Source organism: Muscardinus avellanarius (assembly GCF_963383645.1).
Source record: "Muscardinus avellanarius genome assembly, chromosome: 17".
NCBI lineage: Eukaryota > Metazoa > Chordata > Mammalia > Rodentia > Gliridae > Muscardinus > Muscardinus avellanarius.
Genome location: NC_137803.1, coordinates 62,560,662 through 62,581,857, shown reverse-complemented (window position 1 = coordinate 62,581,857; position 21,196 = coordinate 62,560,662). Strand labels below are relative to the sequence as shown.

General features: G+C 55.5%; 1 protein-coding gene across 1 annotated transcript in view; it reads left to right on the top strand.

The window, feature by feature from the left end:
* The window catches only part of APCDD1 (APC down-regulated 1), a gene marked incomplete at both ends in the record, with an annotated part of 30,253 nt that extends 13,534 nt beyond the window's left edge, over positions 1 to 16,719 (top strand). Inside the window, 4 exons of the mRNA XM_080714727.1 lie at positions 1,619 to 1,802; positions 5,006 to 5,540; positions 14,286 to 14,607; positions 16,289 to 16,719. Of these exons, the coding sequence (XP_080570853.1) occupies positions 1,619 to 1,802; positions 5,006 to 5,540; positions 14,286 to 14,607; positions 16,289 to 16,719 (1,472 nt within the window). The remainder of the gene's footprint in view (positions 1 to 1,618; positions 1,803 to 5,005; positions 5,541 to 14,285; positions 14,608 to 16,288) is intronic.
* Between the last annotated feature and the right edge of the window lie 4,477 nt (positions 16,720 to 21,196).

The window sequence follows — 21,196 nt, the reverse complement described above, 5'->3', positions numbered from 1 at the left end:
CTATATTCATTTTTTTCACCGTAACAAAATACCTAAGACGAGATGCTTGACGAAGAAAAGAGGTTTATTTATCTCGTTTTTTTGTTTGTTTGTTTTGGTGGTTGTACTGGGGTTCCTGGAAACCCTTCTACCTCCGGGCTATACTCCCAGACTCATTTTATACTTTTATTTGGAAACAGGGTCTCTAAAACCAGCACAGCTGGCTTCGAACCTGCACGATCCTCCTGTCTCCGCCTCCCAAGTGCGGGGATTACAAGCGTGCGCCACCACGCCCGGCTATTTATCTCGGTTTTGAAGACTGATAATACAAATGGCATGGTGCTGGCTCTTGTGAAGCCCCCCCATAGCTGTATCACGTGATGGCAGATAGCCTACAGCAGCAGCTTGAGCCAGAGGGAGGAATCACGTGGCAATACCGGCCGCCAGAGAGAACGGTCAGGGTCTCACAAGAACTATGCCGACCGATGTTTTCGCAGAGCAACACCAACAGTGGTGTGTGTGGCCCGAGTGCATCCTCCCCCAGTTTGTACTGGGTTCTCTAATCCAGGGACAGCCTCTACCTCTGAGCTATACCCTTGGTCCTTTTTATGTTTTATTTTGGAATAGGGACTCGCTAAGTTGCCGGGGGTGGGGGTCTCACTAAGTTGCCAAGGCTGGCCTCAAACCTCTGACCTCCTGTCTCAGCGTGGGGAGTCCTGGGCTTACAGGCGTGCACCACACCTCAGGCTTGGCCTCACCTCTATAGGTCCCAGATCCGCTCAGCATCACCACAGCGGAGACGGGCTTTCACTCATAACAACGCACGATAGATAAACCACGTGCAGACCCTAGCAAGGCATCCTGCTGGGGCTGAGAGCTCCCGGATGTGGAACCTGGTGTCAGCAGATGGGCGCCATCCCGGGACAGATCCCAGATAGAACCCCAGCTGCCCCGGACCTTTCCTCTGCAACTCCACACGGACTCCACTGGAGGCTGGTGTTCCGTCACAGAAATCCGCGACTTACACCCTTACATGGAGCCCTCACCTCTCCTTTGACACTCACCCCCAATCTACAATGTGTCTGCTTCTCTTCTGCAACCCTTGGCTTGTTTGGCCCCCCGCCACACACACACACACACACACACACACACACACACACACACACACACGTGTTCACAGATGCGTGGGCTTGACCTCGGCTTTGGTGGCTGGTCCGAGCAGGAGACTTCAGGCAACCTGCACGCCTGTCTCGTGGACTCGCCTGAGAAGTGATCTCCCAGGACAAGAACCAACACAGTGGCCGGGCGCGGTGGGCACGCTTGTAATCCCCCCGCTCGGGAGGCGGAGATAGGAGGATCGCGCTGGTTCGAAGCCAGCTGCACTGGCTTAAGAGACCCTGTTTCTAAATAAAAATATAAAATAGGTCTGGGAGTGTAGCCCGGAGGTAGAAGGGCTTCCAGGAACCCCAGTACCACCAAAAAATAAAATAAAATAAAATAAAACCAACCCAGTGCCCCACGGTGGAGGGAGGACGCGCCTTCCGCTGACATCTGCTCACCGCGCCCACGGGGGCTGCGGACCCAGCGACGCTCACCTCCTGCGTGTCCTCCTGGCTCACTGCCTGCTCTTCTTTTTCAGGGCTGGGAGAGGGCTCTGCCCTCCTTCACCCGGACAGCAGGTCCCCTCCTAGGGCCTTAGAGAAGAGCGCCTGGCGGGCTTTCAAGGAATCACAGTGCCACCACATGCTCAAACACCTCCACAATGGGGCGCGGATCACCGTGCAGATGCCGCCGACCATCGAGGGCCACTGGGTCTCCACGGGGTGAGCGGAGGGGCTGGAGGTGGAGGAGGGCAGGGCCGCAGGAGGGAGGGCCGCGCTCAGAGGGGAGGCCTGGTGTGATCTGCAGAGCCTGAGGTGGTGCTGCGGCTCTCACGAAGAGCCAGGAGACTGAAATTATGCGGTTAAGATACAGAGCTAAGTACTGTAGAAATCCTATGCCTAAACAGAGGTTATATGGTGCGGCTCTCAGCCACACAGTAGGAGTGAATAGATCCTTGTTTACTGAACTCTGTGGGACCACTCGTATATGAAAAGAAACCATTAGCACGTGAAATTAAGTGTCCGTTTTTCACTAACCCTGAAACATGACTTGCAAGCTACTTGTGGTCCAAATATTCTAGCCATATTCTGGTAATTTAATATATGGCCACTCTAAGAGTGAGCTGGAAGCTGCCTCTCCTGGCCAGGGCACGGTTCTTAGATTCTTTGCCCTGCTGTGAAGCCGAGAGTTATCCCAGGTTCAGCTCCAGCTTATCTTCCATTAGAGCTTTTAAAAATAGCCCAAGCAGATCTGTGACTCTCTTTTTTCTCCCACCCATTAAATTGTTGAGCTTTACCAAGACTCACCCTGGGATCTGATCACCTCCCCGTGCACTAGTCCTGGGATGTGGACCGCGGCTCCACGCTCCTTGGGGAGGAATCAAGTACATACTGGGGAAGAGGAAAAAGAACTTATATAAGATGATGAGGACCCAGAGTGGTTGTTTTTTTCTCTCTCAAAAACAGGGCCTCAGGTAACTATGATATAAAGTATCTACACGCAAATGTGAGCTTGAGCTGGTAACCGCAAAGCGATCTTGTATCAGGTACCTGCTGTGTGCCAAGCACTCGCCTAGGTTGGGCAATGCAGCAGTGGGCCAAGTAATCAAAGACTAAGGAACATACAGAGCCCTGTGTGGAGGGCAGCAGGTGCCACGAGGGCAGACCAGCGAGCCCTGTTTAGTATTTTAGGATTAGGGTGGGTCTCGAAACCCTTGCGTTGAGATATCACCGGTGCCGAGACTATAGGAAGAGCTTTCTCTCTACGTGGAGGAGCCTGCAGAGGCCAGCTGATGCGTGGTGGGCAGGGGCTCTGGAGAGGCTGGAGACCCCTGACCACAGCCTTGCGGCCTGCCAGAGCCGAGGAGGGCCGAACTGGCGCTGAAGGTGCCCTGTACCCGGGCCCCGTCTTCGGGTGGGGGAGGAGCGTTATTTGCGTGTGAGATGGCGTCTGGCTGTGTTGGCCAGGCTGGCTTCTAACTCCTGGGCTCCTAGCCGGGGCGGTAAGTGTACCCCACTGCGCCCGGTTTACACAGCTCTAAGAGAACTGGGATGGCACTCAAGAGTGTCCAGCCGGGTCATGCTTGCGGCACCTCCCAGCTGTGCCGAGGGGCGCTGTGGGTGTGCTGTGGTGAGTGGGTAGAAGTGAGCAGTCGTGGGATCACCGTTAAGTCTGGAGCGTGCTTCAGACGTGGCTGAGAAGCGGGCAGGAGGTGGAGGGATGGGTGAGGTCTACTGCACAGGAAGAGAAGCCACAGATGGTCAGTGCTGAGCTGGTAGCCATACAGAAGAGCTGAGCTGGCGGTGCATGTGAGAAGTCCCAGTACTTGGAAGCCTCTGACAGGAGGATCGCAGGTTCAAAGCCAGCCTCAGCGACTTAGTGAGACCCTGTTTCAAATTTTTAAAAAAGTAGGACTAGGGGTGTAGCCCAGTGGTCAAACACCCCTTGGTTTCAATCCCAAGTACCACAAAATAAAAGATAGATGATAGATATAGATATAGATATAGATAGTGTGAGGTATAGCTCAGAGGTAGAATGCACCTGGGTTCCATACCCAGTACCAGTAAAAAAAAAACAAAAACCAAAAGAAGATGAAGAAGGCTCCTCTCAGCGGAACTTCCACTGACCACCGCCTCTGCTCCATCTAAGCTTCTCTCTTTCCTGGGGGGAGAGATGGAGGTGGCTCCCACGCCAGTGGCCCAGTGACTGGTGCTGGAAGGAGTTCCATGTGTCTTGCGTTCCTAGGATGTCACCTGACACTGGCTGACACACCTGACGTGCCGAGGTGCCCTCCTGCTTCTCGCTCACGGGTCTGTTGAGTGTTGGCAACGCGGAGAAGCGCGTGGGTCTGAGGTCCCAGTGCGGTCGCTGCACTCAGCCGCACACACTGTCGGCTCAGCCCGAGATCTCTGTGTAAGTCATAAACACAAAGGCAGATAGAGGCCAACCCTGGTGAGCCCACAGATCTGGCCTACCAGACCAGGATCGGACAGCGGCTCTGAACAATCTCCGCGGCCCGAGATGCGCGGAGGCCCCTCCTGAGCTGGCCGGCTTTCCATTGCCACGCAAATACCGCAGATACCCAGACAATCGGCTCCTGGAGGAAAGGATGATTTTATCTCGGTTTCAAAGGTCTCTTCCGTGGCCGGTTGCTCTGGGCCTGAGCTGGGCAGACCATCGTGGCAGAAGGGTTTGCGGGGAAGCTGCTCAGCTTAGGGCGGCCAGAAAGCAGAGAGGGGGAGGCAAGGAGGGGCCAGGGAAGATAGCCCCCAAGGCCGTGTCCCCGGGACTGCCTGCCCAGCCGTGTACCACCTGCCAGGGGTTTTCATCACCTCCCAGGAAGTCCATCCAAATAATAACAACAACAATACATTATTATGTAATTATTATGATATGTATTATATTACATATCAATCATATGTCATATATGTTTTATCCTATTTACTTTTATAATATGTAATTTATCATCATCACCGTCGTCATTGTTGGTACTGGGGACTGAGCCCAGGGTCATTCTACCTCCAAACTCCACCCCAGCCCTGTTTTAGTTTAATTTATTTTGACACAGGGTCTCCCCAGGTTGCTGAGCCTGGCCCCCATCACGTGATCCTCCCATCTGGGTCTCCCAAGTACTGGGTGGGGTTACAGGCGCCATTAATACTCTATCAAGTGGGTTAATCCACTGGTAAGGTTGAGCCTTCCCATCCGTCCTTCCACCTCTGAACCCCACTGCATTGCCTGGCACCGGAGCTCTAGGGGAACATTCCAGATTCAACCCACAGCAGTGTCTTGAGGATTCGGAGTTGGATCCCTAAGCAGCCGCCTGCGGGGAGCCTTTTGTGCTCCTGGCGGCCATCCCCCACACCACTGTGGCTCCCTTCCACGGGCCGCCAGGCTCACCAGGTCTTCCCTTCCTCCTCTCCAGCTGCGAAGTCAGGTCTGGGCCCGAGTTCCTCACGAGGTCTTACCGATTCTACCACAATAACACGTTCATGGCCTACCAGTTCTACTACGGCAGCAACCGGTGCACCAACCCCACCTACACACTCGTCATCCGAGGCAAGATCCGCCTGCGCCAGGCCTCCTGGATCATCCGCGGCGGCACCGAGGCCGACTACCAGCTGCACCACGTCCAGGTCGTCTGCCACACGGAGGCGGTGGCCGAGCAGCTGGGCCAGCTGGTGAGCCGCGTGTGCCCGGGCTTCCTGGCCCAGGCGGGGGGCCCCTGGGTGCAGGACACCGCCTACGACCTGTGGCGGGGCGAGGGCGGCGGCGAGTGCACCAAGGCCGTGAACTTTGCCATGCACGAGCTGCAGCTCATCCGCGTGGAGAAGCAGTACCTCCATCACAACCTGGACCACCTGGTGGAGGAGCTTTTTCTCGGGGACATCCACACGGACGCCGCCCAGAGGATGTTCTACCGGCCGTCTAGTTACCAGCCGCCTCTGCAGAACGCCAAGGTACAGCAGAGCCCGGCACGCCCTCTTTGTTAAGCAAAATGGGGCCCTTCTCTAAGGACACGGGCCACAGAGGTCCAGAGGGACCCGTGGGAGGTTGACTTCCGTGTCACGGTCACGGCGTGGGGGCGGGCCCAGGCGGGCCCAGGCGGGTGTAGGGCTCAGAGCTGAACGCCCGCTCTGGCGGAGGGAGCCGCAGTTTGTGAGTTTTGGTGCCAGCACCGGACCCCTGGTCTCTTTTCTCCACAACCCCAAGTTCTTTCTGCTTTACCAAGCGAAGGGTAGAGTCGCTGATTAGAAGGGGAATCTGGCCGAGGGGGCAGGAAACGATTAGAACTTTCTGGCGTTCTTTCCCTGAGTGATACTCCTGTAATTATATTTGAAAACCAAGCATTTCCTTCCCGCGAGTCCAGGAGATAAGCCAGTCTGGAAGCGATCGGCTCCGGGGCAGATGTCCATCAGTTGGTGGCCGGGAGGAGCAGAGGGAGCCTGACTGGCCTGCCCTGGTGCTGGCCGTCGTCCGGGTGTCCCCAGGCTCGCTGTCCCGCCCGCTCTGGTGAAGTGCTCTCTGGAATCGTGGCTCCTGATCACAGGCCCGGGGCGGCTTTTTTACGGTATCCCTTTGAGCTCAGTCCTAACTCCTCCTCGTATCACACAGGGCTTCCTTTGCCAGAGACTGCTCAGTGTTCTCTCTGCTCTTTCATCTGGGTTCTGGAGCTCCTGTAATGAGAGGAGCCTTTATTACGATTGTGGAGAATCTGCCCAGGAAGCCGGCTGGGCGGAGGCTGCTTCCCATGGGCCCTCTCAGCAGGGATGTGGCCAGCGTGAGATTAAATCCAGAGGGGCCGAGCTGGCCCAGCACGCCCTGCCTCCCGGCGCTCACCAGCTCCACTCACAAGGCCCCTGGAGTTTCAGGGTGACGCACAGTGAGAGCCAGGTCCACTTGGTTTCAAAGGCGCTGACCAGGCACTGCGGGGGGCAGCCCCTCGCGCCTGGCTCCGCTGGCGCAGGTGTCTGGGGTCCCGGGTGTTCTCTTGAGTGGGGGGCAAGGAGAGATGGAGCCGGACCTTTCAACATGGGTTTGGGGAGGTGGGTCTGCCCACTGGGGTGGTACCTGGACGAGAGGTGGTCCTGAGCCAGGCTTTACCGCATCTGTGGGGAAAATGATTAAGAAACACGGGCTTGCCGGCGTGGTGGGCACGCTTGTAATCCCCGCGCTCGGGAGGCCGAGACAGGAGGATCACACGGGTTTGAAGCCAGCCTCAGCTACTTAGTGAGGCTCTCAGCAACTTAGTGAGACCCTGTTTCCAAATAAAATATAAAAAAGGTCTGGGAGTATAGCCCGGAGGTAGAAGGCCTCTGGGTTCCATCCCCAGTACCACAAAAAAAAAAGAAAGAAAGAAAGAAAGAAAGAAAGAAAGAAAGAAAGAAAGAAAGAAAGAAAGCAGACAGACGGCGGGCTCCCGTGGGGGGCACTCTGGGGTTTGCAGCTCGTAGCTTTGATCAGAGTAAGTGCGGCTCTTTAGAGCCTCCCTTGGCATCTCTGTTTCAGAGATGGTGGCTAAGGCAGGGGGGCCGCACACTGCTCACAGCTTCCTCTGAGTTTGGTCCAGCCAGCTTTTCGTAGGTCTGTAGTGAAGGGGCTGTGAATGGTTTGAAAGAAAGTGGCCCACAGAGCCGGGCATGGTGGCACATGCTTGCAATCTCAGTACTTGGGAGGCTGAGACAGGAGGGTCGCCGTTTGGAGGTCAGCCTGTTTCAAAAAAGGGGGAGAGAGGTTAGGGGTGCAATTTAGAGGTTGAGCGCCCCTGTGTTCAATCCCCAGTACTACACAAAAAAACAGAGAGGAAGCAGGCAGGCAGGATGGCACAGTAACCTCCCCTTGGCTGAGAGCGCGTGCCACCCGTCCAGCCCCGACCCTGTGCTCACCTGCAAGGTGGGCAGAGCCCTTTCGTCCTGGCCCCTCTGGTGGGCACCGAGGAGCAGCAAATGGGCCCAGGTCAGGGAGGGGCGAGGCTGGCGTCTGAGGAGCAGGAGACCCCAGGGCAGGTGCTCAGCCCCACACCCCTGGCCGGGGTGGCTGCTCACCTCCCGGAGGCCCAGGCTGCCCTTCCTCCCCGGAGCACGTGGCCGGCTGGGCTCCGTAGCCCGAGAAGAGCAGGAGGAACGAGCCCTTCCTGTCTCACCTCGTCTCCTCGCGTTGACCAGACAGATGAACCTCCTCCGGCCTCCTAGTTCAGCTCATCCATCCACCCATCCATTAATTAACTAATCAATCCATCCACCCATCCATCCACCCACCCATCCACCCGTCCATCCATCCATCCATCCATCCATCCATCCATCCATCCATCCACCCATCCTTCCCTCCTTCCTTTCATAGTGCCTGAGTGGTACTAGGGATTGAACCCAGGGGCATCGTACCTCTGAGCTAGACCCCAGCCCTTTCTGTTGTTTCAGAACAGGGCTCACTGGGCTGCTGAGTCTTGCTGTTGCTGAGGCTGGCCTTGCACCTGCGATCCTCCTGTCTCAGCCTCCCAAGTACTGGGATCACAGTGTGCGCTGGGCTGCAGCTGGCCCTGGAACTCGCCCCCTCTTCTGGTTTGGGAGAAGGACTCTCTGTATGGTCGGTTGGGTCCCTCTGTGGCTCCAGGGAGGAGATTGATTGACAGAGTTGTGGCAGGGGCCCAAGGATGGCCAGGGAGTGCTGGACTATTTGGATTTTTTTTTTTTTTTTGGTATTGGGGATTGAATCCAGGAACATTCAAACTCTGAACTACATCCTCAAACCTTTTTGTTTCTCATTTGAAAGAGATTCCTGAGCTGAGCTGAGTGTGGTGGTGCACGCTTGAAATGTCAGTATTGGGAGGCTGAGACGGGAGGATCGCAGGGCATGGCCAGCCTCAGCTGTGCCACACAGAGCGGTGGGGCCCGCTGCAGCCCCAGTACGTGGGGGCTGAGATGGTGTCCCACTGAGACGGTGTCCCAGGTTCGAGACCAGCCTCAGCAGCTCAGCAAGACAGCTATGGAAATAATTCCCCCCAATTACAGAAGTCTGAGGTGTGGGCGGAACTTAGATATTACCCAGGACATACCACGTAAAAACCGAGATAAAGAAAGATCCAGAATACCATGAATGATATGATCCCATGAAACTAATAAGGAACTGAGTCCTTCCGGCAGGAGGCCAGCGAGCGTCTCTGAGGCGGGGAACAGAGCTGGGGGGGGAAGGCTAGGGGCCAGCACTTCAATTTGGGGACCTTTTGCCATCGGTGCTGTGACCTTATTACCCGAGCGCCACCCCACTCAGAGATGAAAAGGCCCAGCTAGGCATGGCCGACTGAGCTGGCGGCCTGGCTGGGAGGAGGCCTGGCCGGCTCGCAGAGGCACAGAGGCCTGGGCTCCCTGACCATGGCGGCTGCCTGGCCCGGGCGGCTGAGGGTCGGGTGAAGGCCACGTGGTTCTGGAGCTGAAAGGGCCCATTCTTCCTCGCCCCTCGGCCTGTGCCTCTTGGCCTGCAGCAGCCGCCGAGCACGCAGGAAGTTTTTAGAGCCTCCGCTGGACAGCCGTGCGGAGTGCCAGGCATGGCAGAGTCCCCGCTGCCACAGCCCGCGGGCTACGCGGCAGCAGGTTGTTGGGCGGCCGTGGCCGCCTGGCTCAGGACAGGAAGAGGCAGGAATGAACATCTTTAAAGGCCGCACAGCCCTGCCCAGGAGGGCCGGGGCTTCCCGCTTTGAAGGCCTGGCCTCCCTAATTGCCGGCCCTCAGAGACCTGGCTGAAAATTAGTTTAAATGCTAAACTGAGTTTGAAACCACTAGCCTCAGCCCCTGTGGAAACAGGACACCATGTAAAAATAGAAACTGCAAGTCAGTTTGTTTTTCTAAGCTTCGTGCAGCTTTGCCCGTCAAGTTCTGAGTCCTTTGGCGAATAAATTACATTCGCGGATACTCAGGTGTGCAGGGAGTTCTTTCAGGAGGAAACTGAAACATCGCGGCCAGGCTACCCGTCCTTAAGGAAAATCACGGCAGCCTAAAATAACCCCGATGCTCCGCCCAAATGGAGTCGAGCACCAGGGCAGCCACCGCCCCTCCCAGAGACCCCAGACCCATGCAGTCCGAGGGGGGTATCCGTGTGTTCATCTGAGCAGCGATAGTAGAATCAAGCGGTAATTAGAAGCGAATGGGAGCCAGGGCTCGTTAGAAACGCCAGCCCCTCGGGATCAGACTTGTAAGCAAACGATTGGTCTTTCTCCAGAATCCCGCGCCGATTTAACCACGGGTTTGTACATCAAAAGGGGTAGTCAGAAAACCAGACAGCTTTCCCCGAGTGTGCATCTTGGACTCTCCCCTGGCAAACTCGCAGCCACGGAGCTGCACGCGTGTCCCGGGGAGGGACGCGCCGGGTCCAGGGGGACCTGAGCCGGGAGAGAAGACTCCGCTCCCGTGGTGCGCACCTTGAACTCGGTTGGAGCCTGCAGGCCAGGGTCGACGAGGATTTGCGAGCTAGCCGGCCTTCTGGAGTCTCGTGAGAGGACAGTCATCCTTTGGTGCACAGAGGGGACCAGCAGCAGGACAGCCCTCAGCACCCATGGGTGCTGGGGGCATGCTCAGGTTTCATCTGTAAAATGGTGCAGTGTCTGCAGAGAACTCGTGTACAAGCTCCGTATGCTTTAAATCACCTCCAGGTGGTGTGTAACACCCAAGGCTAGCTGTGTACATAGCTGCTGTGTTGTTCAGGGAATCACGAGCGGGAGGCGCCTCCGTGCGGAGTGCTGCGTGCGGCGGCCTGGCGCTGCAGACGCGGGTCTCTGTGTTTCTTGACTCCTCCCCTGTATTTTGGCAGCCGCACAGCACGCAGGCTTGCTTTATTCAAAGGACTTAGCAGACCAGGAAAGATCTGTTGTCAGAGACAATGCAAGTGGTAAACATTTCATCCCTTAAAAGGCAAGATCGCCGAGAGGACAGAATAAAAAGCCCAAACAAGCAGGAAATCAGCCATTTTAAAAGTATGTCTTGTCCTGACTGCTTGCCCCGGTGGCCGAGCAGTGTGGGCAGAGAGGATGAAGGGAAATGGCCAGGACAGGGGACCCGGGGCACAGCAGACTCCATTTTTTTTTTTTTTTTTTTTTTGTGGTACCAGGGGCCTTCTATCTCTGTGCACTCCCAGACCTATTTTATACTTTATTTGGAAACAGGGTCTCACTAAGTTGCTGAGAGCCTCACTAAGTAGCTGAGGCTGGCTTTGAACCTGCACCATCCTCCTGTCTCAATCTCTTAAGCACTGGGATTACAAGTATGCGCCACCACGCCCAGCTCAGACTCCATTTTTTATTTTTTTTATTTAATTGACTTCAACTATTTAAATGAATTTAAACGCCTACGAGTGAGAAAAACAGTCAAGTAAAAATAAATATTCTGCTGCAACCAACCTTAAGTTTTCCCTTAAAAATACAGCTTCCTGCACCGGGCGTGGTGGGCACGCTTGTAATCCCCGCACTTGGGAGGCAGAGACAGGAGGATCCTGCAGGTTCGAATCCAGCCACACGCGCTGGCCTAGGAGACCCTGTTTCCAAATAAAAATATAAAATAGATCTGGGAGTGTAGCCCGGAGGTAGAAGGGCTTCCAGGAAACCCAGTACCACCACTAATTAATGAAATAATAATAATAATAATAATAATAATAATACAGCTTCTTTTTTTGTTTGCTGGTTTGGGTTTTTTGCTTGTTTGTTTTTATTACTGGGGATTGAACCCAGAGGCCTTCTACCTCTGAGCTACACCCCTACCCCATTTTACTTTTTATTTTGAAGCAGAGTCTTACTAAGTTGCTGAGGTTGACCTCGAACCTGTGATCCTCCTGTCTTGGCCTCCCGAGTGCCCGGCTGTGACGCAGTTCCTCCTGGCCCCTTTCATCTGACTGTTGAATTTTACAGGTAGTTTGTCCATGCAGGCACGACAGAGGCCAAGTGACTCTTGGAGGGATTATTGATGTTTCCTAAAATAGGAGAGGCCTTGTGAGCTCCCTTCTTAGATTCTAAACTTCTTAGAAAACCCATTTCTACCAGTGCAGTGTCCCTCCAAGTGCCAGGTTGCAGAAGAGTGTTCAGTTGACTTTGGCATTCCCTCAGTGTTCAGTAGCTGACTACAGTGTCGTAGGCTGTTCTCCATTGCTGTCAGAAACGACCCGACACCAGGTAGTTTATTAAGAATAGAGGTTGGCTAGTATGGTGGCACACATCTATAATCCCAGTATTTGGGAGGCTGAGACGGCTTGATCACAGGTTCGAGGCCAGCCTTGGCAATTTAATAAGACTCAGCAACCTAGCAAGAGCCTGTTTCAAAACAAAAACTACAAAAGGGCTGAGGGTGTAGCTTGGAGGTGGAGGCTCTGGGATGCAATCTCTAGTCTGTCTGTCTGTCTGTCTGTCACACACACACACACACACACACACACACACACACACACACACACTCCTAGTTAACTCAACAACCCACCCACAAAGATTTTAAAAATGGGCAAGGGACTTGAACAGGCGCTCTTGAGAGTGCTCAGGGGGCAGCCGGTGGGCACACTGTTGGTAAAGACGCTCTGCAGAGAAATCACGAGGGAGATGCGGATGGTGCCCAGTGAGGAATACCAAGTCGCCTGGCAGGATGGCTACGGACAAAACCCCAAACCGAGAAGCCGGGAGTGTCGGCAAGGATGTGAGGACGCGGAGCCCTGTGCCCTATGGGGGGGAACGTAAAATGGTCCAGCCACTGCAAAAGACGGCATGGCGCTTCCCCGAAACCTGGGCAGAATCCCACACAGCCCGGCCCTCCCGCTTCTGGGTACAGACCCACAGAGGTTGGCAGCAGAGGCTCCGACCAGCACCCACACACCCATGTTCGCCGTGGCATTATTCGTGTTGGCACTGGCCAAAGGTAGCAGCACCTACGTGTCTGTTAACAAATCAACAGATTAACAAGCTATGAGATACATGCATCTGTAGACACATGCACACACGTGTGTGCATATATGTATATATATATACACACATACGTACGCACAGTGGAATATTATTCGGCCTTAAAAAAGAAGGCAATTCTGCACGCCTGCTGCACTGATGAACCTTGAAGACAGGATGCTGGTGAAGTGGTCACCAAAAGACACACACGCACACCGTGTGACTCCGTTCCTCCGAGCACTGAGAGTAGCTGATAAAAATACAGCCGAATGATGGCCGCCGGCTGGGGAGGGCAGGGCTGGGTGCTTAGTGGGTGCAGAGTTTTATTTGGGGCAGATTAAAAGTTGTGGGCCGCCAGGCGTGGTGGTGGGCACGCTTGTCATCCCAGCATCTGGGAGGCTGAGACAGGAGGATCTGGTTTGCAGGCGGCCTCAGCTACTTAGTGAGGCCCTTTGCAACTCAGTGAGACTGTTTTGAAATAAAGAATAAAAAATAGGGCAGGGGGTGTAGCCTGGAGGTGGAATGCCCCTGGGTTCTACAACCAGTACTGAAAAAAAAAAAAAAAAAAAAAGCTGTGGGCCCGGGCGGTGTAAATGTGCTTATGCCACTGAGCCAGACACTTAAAAATGGCTCAGGGGATAATTCTACGTCAGGCGATTCTTGCCACAGTGCCTCAGAAGTTAGCAGTGTAGGAAGCTGGCCAGCCAGTACCTAAGAGCCAGGCCCTCCTCATCCCGTGCGTCCTCCTGGATCCCCACAGGCCCCACTGGTGGCAGAGGCTGTCCCCTCCTTTCTGCTGCCCCCGCGGGGACCTTGAGCTCAGGCTGCCCGGCGTTCTTAAAGGAGCACTCCTGGTAAACACCGAAGCCACCACCCCGCCCTGGCTGGGCCCTGGACCCGCTGGTGACAGCTGTGGCCACCGCCCCGCCCACCCTTGGGTCCCAGCAGCATCCCCTGAGAGCTGAGACCCCGCCCCAGCTCGGCAGCTGCTCCTGGGAAGGAAAACAGGTTTACTCCTGGGTTGAGACACTCCCTTCCTAGAATGGCTGGAAGCAAGGTAGTCACGGTTGATGTTTTAAACTCCCAAACTACAGATAGCAGGCCGACTTGTGGGAGGTGGAGGAGAGGTCGGGGGGCAGAAGGCAGCGGCGGCGAGGCGGCCTCGGGGCTCTCAGGACCTGCTGGGGAGCAGGCGCGTGCGGCTTCACGCCTCGCGCTCGAGTAAGCTCGGGGCGAGGGGCGCAGCTCCGTGGGGAAGATTCGAGACCCACTGAACGTGGGCCCCGGGGCTCTTCTCTTTCCAGAACGTGTCGGGGTCACCTGCAGTGGAGCACCCCTGCAGGGCCCGGCTGGCGAGCCCCACTGTCCTGTCTGAGATCTTAGCACTCGGAATCCACGTTCTGGGCCGAGGTTCTGGCGGACTGTGTGCAGCGGGGGCCCGGAGCCTGGACAGTAAGCACCGTGCGGGTGGTGCTGGCGTGCCGTCGTCGATGTGGTCAGCTTCGGCGCTGGGCATCGGACCCAGGGGCATTTTACCTCCAAGCTGCACGCCTAGACCTTTTCACTTTGTATTCTGAAGCAGTCTTGCTAAGCTGCCGAGGCTGGCCTCAAACCTGTGATCCTCCTGTTCCAGACTCCCAAGTTCTAGAGTGCCGGGCGTGTGTTGTCCCGTAGGAGCTCAGCTATAGCACTGGTGGCCTGGGCGCCTGGTCCCGGCCGGGGGGACCCCGTGAGTGGGGAAGCGGGGTCCCCTGAGCTCCTGGGAAGTGCTGTCTCTAAGACCCTGGGTTTCTTGCTTCAGAACCACGACCACACCTGCATAGCCTGCCGGATCATCTACCGGTCGGACGGGAAGCACCCCCCCATCCTGCCCCCCAAGGCCGACCTGACCATCGGCCTGCACGGCGAGTGGGTGAGCCAGCGCTGCGAGGTGCGCCCCGAGGTCCTCTTCCTCACGCGCCACTTTATCTTCCATGACAACAACCACACCTGGGAGGGGCACTACTACCACTACTCGGACCCCGTCTGCAAGCACCCGACCTTCACCATCTACGCCCGGGGCCGCTACAGCCGCGGCGTGCTGTCCTCCCGGGTCATGGGCGGCACGGAGTTCGTGTTCAAAGGTAGGCGCACTGCCCCGTCCCTGCGGGCCAGCACCGGGGCAGCTCTGGGGCCTGCAGTCTTCCTGACTCCCGAGTCCGGGGATGACAGACATGCACCGCGGCGCCCGGCCTGCACGTTTTCTTTTGATGGTGGTCCGAGCCGCCCTTCTGAGGGTGCCGTGCTTGGTCTGCGCTGAGTGCCGGCTCCCGGGGCAGTCGGGAGGCGCTGTGAGTCGCCACTTCCCACCCGAGCTTGCCCTGCGCCTGTCGGTCGTCCCAGCGCACAGGCGGCAGCCTGGTTGGGAAATGAGGCGAGCCCTGTGGGGCACGGCGGTCCCGTGAGCGTGGGACACCGAGGCAGCTCGGGTAGGCGCCACAGAACTTCAGGAGGAAGCTTGCCCAGGGACCGCTGGTCCCGGGATGGCCGAGAAAAAGCTCTCGTCTGTCACAGAAGGCAGACCCTGAGGATTCCCAAAGCCAGCCCCAGCTGGCTGTGGTGTCGCATGCCGGGAATCCCAGTGATTCGGGAGGCCGAGGCGGGAGGAGCTCGTTTGAGGCTTGCCTAGGACACTTATTGAAACCCTGTCTCAAAATGAAATCCAAAGGGCTTGTAGAATGTCTCTGGGCTTGATCCCCAGTACCAAAAAAAAAAAAAAAAAAGGCAAAACTCCACAAAGGCCGAGGTTTTTATCCACTTACTAGGACTTTTATCCACTTACTTTCCATGCCTCGTTTCTGGGCCTCTTCTTATTGGGGAGGAGGCTCAGAAGTAAAGTAGTAGAGGCGTTTGACACCAAAACCTGCAGCCCCTTCAAAGCCCAAGCAGTCGCTGTCCCCAAGCACAACCTTGGGGGACACGCAGGAGTTTCCCAGATAGCATCATTTGGCACGCAGAGGCGAGGTCAGCCACAGACCGGGAGCTGCAGAGCTCGCCAGTGCGGTCTGGGTTTCCGGCCACGCTGCGGTGCTCCGTCCTCCCTCGGTGCTCCTGGGTCCCCCCGGCGGGCACCCACATCCACAGCTGCTCCTACTGCTCAGATACAAACGGGACAGCATTGGCAGAGTGCCCACGCACCTCCCCCGTGCTTTAAGTCCGCTCTAGATTACTTATACTACCGAGCGCGATGTCAACGCTATACAAATAGCTGCCGTGCTGTATTCCTTAAGAATAATGGCAAGAAAAAGGTGTGTATGTAGTCAGATGCGACATTTCCCGTGCATGTGCGTGCGTGCGTGTGTGTGTGTGTGTGTGTGTGTGTGTGTGTGTGTGTTACCCAGGGGCACTTTACCGCTCTTTACCCTCATCCCCTTTTTATTTATGTATTATTATGTTTTGTTTTGGAACGGGGTCCCACTAGGTTGCTGAGGGGCTTGCTGATCGCGGAGGCCGTCCCAGCCTCCAGTCCCCATCTCAGCTCCCCAGCACTGGGGTGACGCACACCTCCACACCTGTCTTCCCGGGGATTTTTACCTGCAGTCGCTTGACTCTGCAGATGGAGAGCCCGCGCTGCGGAGTGTGGGCTGACTGTATTCGCCGTCCCTGCCGTTCGGGTCAGCACGTGGGCTCCCCCCACCCCCCGAAAACGCTTCAGTGACCGCGGCGGCCGGGGGCTGGGGCGGGACGCGCGTCGAGGACGGCCCGTGAGGCACGCCTGCCCCGCTCGGTGCCTTGAGGTCACCGAGCTCCGCTCTCTCTCCGCAGTCAACCACATGAAGGTCACACCCATGGACGCGGCCACGGCCTCCCTCCTCAACGTCTTCAACGGGAACGAGTGCGGCGCCGAGGGGTCCTGGCAGGTGGGCGTCCAGCAGGATGTCACGCACACCAACGGCTGCGTGGCCCTGGGCATCAAGCTACCTCACACGGAATACGAGATATTCAAGATGGAGCAGGACGCCCGGGGCCGCTACCTGCTGTTCAACGGCCAGCGGCCCAGCGACGGGTCCAGCCCCGACCGGCCGGAGAAGAGGGCCACGTCGTACCAGATGCCCCTGGTGCAGTGCGCCTCCTCCTCGCCCAGGCCCGAGGACCTGCCCGAGGACAGCCGGAGCGGCGGCGGCCGGGCCGGGCCCCTCCTGCCGGCCCTGCTCGCCTGCCTTTGGACCCTCCCGAACTGGGACGGCCTCGCCTAGAAGGCTCCGTACCGAGCCATGGATTCCAGAACGGGACCCCTCGCCATTCCCAGATTTTCCGTACCAAAAAGAAAGGACACTGATCCTTTTGAGGCGCTTGGGTGTCAGAGCTGGCGCTCCTCCCTCCAGCCCCGAGTCAGAAACAGCTCGTTTGAAGTTTCTGCTTTGAACTCCGTCCAGCTCGATCCCTGGCCCGAGCGAGTCAAAGCAGTAATTGCACTCCAAGTCTTCAGTCGGTTTCGGGCGAGCGTGTTTGGCGGGTCGAGGGCGGGGCCAAGGGCTTCTTATTTTTGTCCTCTTAATTATTATTGTATTTCTGAGTTGAGCTTAAAAGAGACACGTCAAGCTGCAACTTTTCCTGCCATCTGATTCCAGTTGCTTCTCGGCCTCCCTGGAAAAACCGTTCCAGCCCTAGTTTTCTCTGCTGGATCCCAGCGCAGAGTTGATTTGGGACAGCGATCAGACGCTGCAGATGGATACGGAGACGTGCAGCCGGGCGTGGTGGCACGCGCCTGTAATCCCAGTACTCGGGAGGCCGAGACGGGAGGATCACAGGTTTGAGGCCAGTCTCAGCAATTTAGCGAGCCCCTCAGCAACTTAGTGAGACCCTGTTTCAAAATTTAAAAATAAATAAATAAAAGGAGCTGGTGGTGTAGCTCAGAGGTAGAATGCCTCTGCTGGGTTCAATCCCCCGTACCAAAAATTAAAAAATGAAAAATATAGAGATGCGGGTGTGGATATGTATATAGGAGCAGACGTGGGGCGTTCAGCTAAGTCATCCTTGCAGCCTCTACACAAAACGAGGAGAATCGGAATGCTCAGAAATGTTGAGTGGAAAAAAGATCTGTAATTAAAGTTTCAAAGTAACTTAAGCCCTTTGACGTGGCGAGTTTTCCCTCGTTGAGAGCAGCCTTTGGCGTGCTCCGGTTCTGGAATGCGGCTGCTGCGTTTTGACCCTTAGTAGAGCAGGCCGCTGCCTCTTCGGCATCTGTCTGTGTTTTGTTTTTTGTTTTGTGGTACTGGGGAGGGAACTCAGGGACACTCTACCTCCGAGCTACACCCCCAGCCCTAATTTTTATTCTTTATTTTGAAGCAAGGTCTCCCTGAGTTGCAGAGGGCCTCACTAAGTAGCGAGGCTGTCCGCGAACCGTGATCCTCCTGTCTCAGCCTCCCGAGTGCTATGCGCGAGCGTGCACCACCGCGCCCGGCCGCGTCTGTCTTTGAGGATGGCAGAGACGCTGGATCTGCCCCTAGCCAGACCCTGTGTGGCAGAGCCGGGCCCCCACGGCGGGCGAGGAAACCGTGTAAAACGTGACACTTGCCTTTCACCAGGCACCACTTAGCTCGCGGCCGCCACCCTGCGCGGTTGCTTGCCTCTGTCCAGGGCTGCTGGCGACATAGGACGTGTCAGATCTAGTCTTTCTAGAGCTGAGCAGGCATCAAGCATAAGACAGCTGAAAGGCCCTACCTTCCGAAAACCAGCACTGAGGAGGGAGGATGGGATGTGTGCAGACGGCCTCAGAGCTTCCCAGTCTCCTAGATGCAGGAGTCCTGGCGCTCAGGCGAGGGCTGGGGCGCAGCCGCCTGGCATTTGCTGACGTAGATTGAAAAGTTGGGATACCTGGCCGGGCGTGGTGGCGCACGCTCGCAATCCAGGACTTGGGAGGCGCAGACAGGAGGATGCAGGTTCGCGGCCGGCCTCAGCTACTTCGTGAGGCCCTCCGCAACTCAGCGAGACCCTGTTTCAAAATAAAGAACAAAAAATCGGGCTGGGGGTGTGGCTCGGAGGTAGAATGCCCCTGGGTTCCATCCCCAGTAATGCAAAAAAAAAAAAATATATTGAAATATCTGTTCTAAGTTTCAGTTCCATCCCTGACTTATTTGGGGAACAGAGCTCTATTATGTCTAGGGTCCAGCAGTGCTGTCTTGGAGGGAATAGGCATTCTGGGGCCGAACCCGGGGACATTTTGCTTCTCAGCTAAGAACCCAGCGCCCCCTCTTTTTAGTACTGGGGATTGAACCCAGGGGCATTCTACCTCTGAGCTACACTCCTAATCCTACTTTAATTTTTACTTTGAAATAGGGTCTTGCTAAGTTGCTGAGACTAGCCTCCAATCTACAATCCTCCTGTCTCAGCCTCTTGAGTACTGGGATTACGGATGTGTTCTGCCTGCTCCGCTCCAGCGTTATTTATATGCGTGAAAACCAACAACCGTTAATTACTTCCTGGTGCTCTTGACTCCTAGCTCCTAGAAAGAGCACTTTTTGGAATCCTGAAAGGAGTCTATAGTCTCCGTAGTGGGGGCTCTAAGGTAGAAGAGGTCGCTGCACGCATCAGAACCGGCGGCTTGGTGGGCAGCAGCAGGAAGGCAGTCCCGCACCACGCGGCCTCCTCTAAGAGCACAGGGCATCTTAGTGAGATACCAGGCGAGCTTTGTGAGTCCTTTGTGCAAATTTTGAAATTATTGTCTCTTCCTGATACCGAGAGGACAGCAATCCCAGTTTTAGACCTGTAGAAGAGCAGTGTCAGCCAGGCGTGGTGGTGCACACTTGCAATCTCAGTAGCTGAAGGGCTGAGACTGGAGGATCACAGGTTTGAGGCCAGCCTCAGCAATTTAGCGAGACCCTGTTTCAAAACAAAAAATAAAATGGGGCTGGGGTGTAGCTTGGAGGTAGAATGCCTAGGATTTAATCCCCAGTGCCACAAAATAAAATAAAAAGGCAGACAGTGCCACTCTTGGAAGAGTTCTCTGACATTTGTTAGGAAGAGACGCAACTGTCTAGACTTAACCCTGCGTCAGTGGGAAGGGAAGCCCTGTCTGGGTTTAGTCCTATGCATTTTATCAATGACAGAATAATGTTTCTTCCCCCCTTATGGCCCAAATTATGTTGCCCAAGAGATGCCACCTGCTGTTCGGATGTCTTACTAGAAGAAGCAGTAATACAGCTCTGAATTCTTTGGAGTGAGAGGAGGCGCTGTCCTCGCGGAGTGAGAGGAGGCGCTGTCCACAGGCCTGGAGGTGATGATGAGAGGCTTCTGAGCCAAACACACTTGGCTCGGCGCCTCTCCTGTTCAGCCCCAGGTTTCCGCTTGGTTTTCTCAATAACACAAGCCCTCCTTCTCTCTTCTCTCTTCTCTCTCTCTCTCTCTCTCTCTCTCTCTCTCTCTCTCTCTCTCTCTCTCTCTCTCTCTCTCTCTCTCTCTCTCTCTCTCCATGGTACTAGGGATCGAACCACCCAGCCCTTTTTATTATTTTATTTTTAAAAGGGTCTCATTAAGCTGCCCGTGGCGTCCTCCAACCTGTGATCCTCCTGCCTCAGCCTCCTGGGTCCTGAGATTACAGGTGTGCACCACCAGGCCCAGCAAAAACAACTTTTTTGAATGTACACAAATATGTGACACTCTACTTGGTTCTTTACGTAAATTATCTGTTTAATCTTCACCACCAGCCGGGCGTGGTGGTGCATGATTGTAATCCCCGCGCTGGGGAGGCAGAGACAGGAGGATCGTGCAGGTTCGAAGCCAGCCGCGCGCGCTGGCTTAGGAGACCCTGTTTCCAAATAAGAAATATAAAAATAGGTCTGGGAGTGTAGCCCGGAGGTAGAAGGGCTTCCAGAGAGAGAGAGAGAGGGAGAGAGAGAGAGAGAGAGAGAGAGAGAGAGAGAGAATGGGGGCTTGTGTTACCACCAAAATTAAATTAAAAAATAAATAAATAATCTTCACCACCACTGCATGCTATTTTTTAATTCTGAATTCTTACCGGAAAGTCTAACGTGTGTGTGTGTGTGTGTGTGTGTGTGTGTGTGTGTGTGTCCGTGGGGATCGAGCCCAGGGGCATCCTACCACTGAGCTGCACCCCAGCCCTTTCTATTATTTTCAAGCAGGGCCTCGCCCAGCAGCCAGGGGCCCCCCGGTAACCCGCGGTCCTTCTCTCTTAGCCTCCCAAGCCCCGCAGTCACCGGCGCGCCGCCGTGTCCGGTGACGTTTTCTGCTGTCTCTTCCTCGGCTGCTAGGTTTTCTTTGCTTTTACTGTGGAGACCACTCAATGACGTCACCAGTGATTTTCATAAACACGTAAGTTTAGACTTCATGATTTCAAAGATGAGAAATGGCTCTGGTTTGCATACGCGGATCTTTTCGACAGCCAAGAAGTGATGTGTTGGGGAAAACCTGCTCTCTGAAGCGCCTTCTTGGGCGGGTTCCGGGGCTCTGCAACTTCCAGCCAGCCCTGTACTTCCTTATTAGCTTGGAACGAAGGCAGGAAACACCCAGAGGCACCAGTAACACCGGAGAGCCCCGCGCCAGCTGGAAGCCGGGCGGCCGGCACTGGGGAGCTGGTTTCTTAAGACTCTGAAAAATTCCATTGAAATGAGAGATAACAGACTTAAAAGGCGAGTGCTTTTTTGCATCAATAAATAAAACATCAAAGTGATTATTGAGCCAGAGATGCAAAGCGGCCATGTGCGTTTTCCAGCA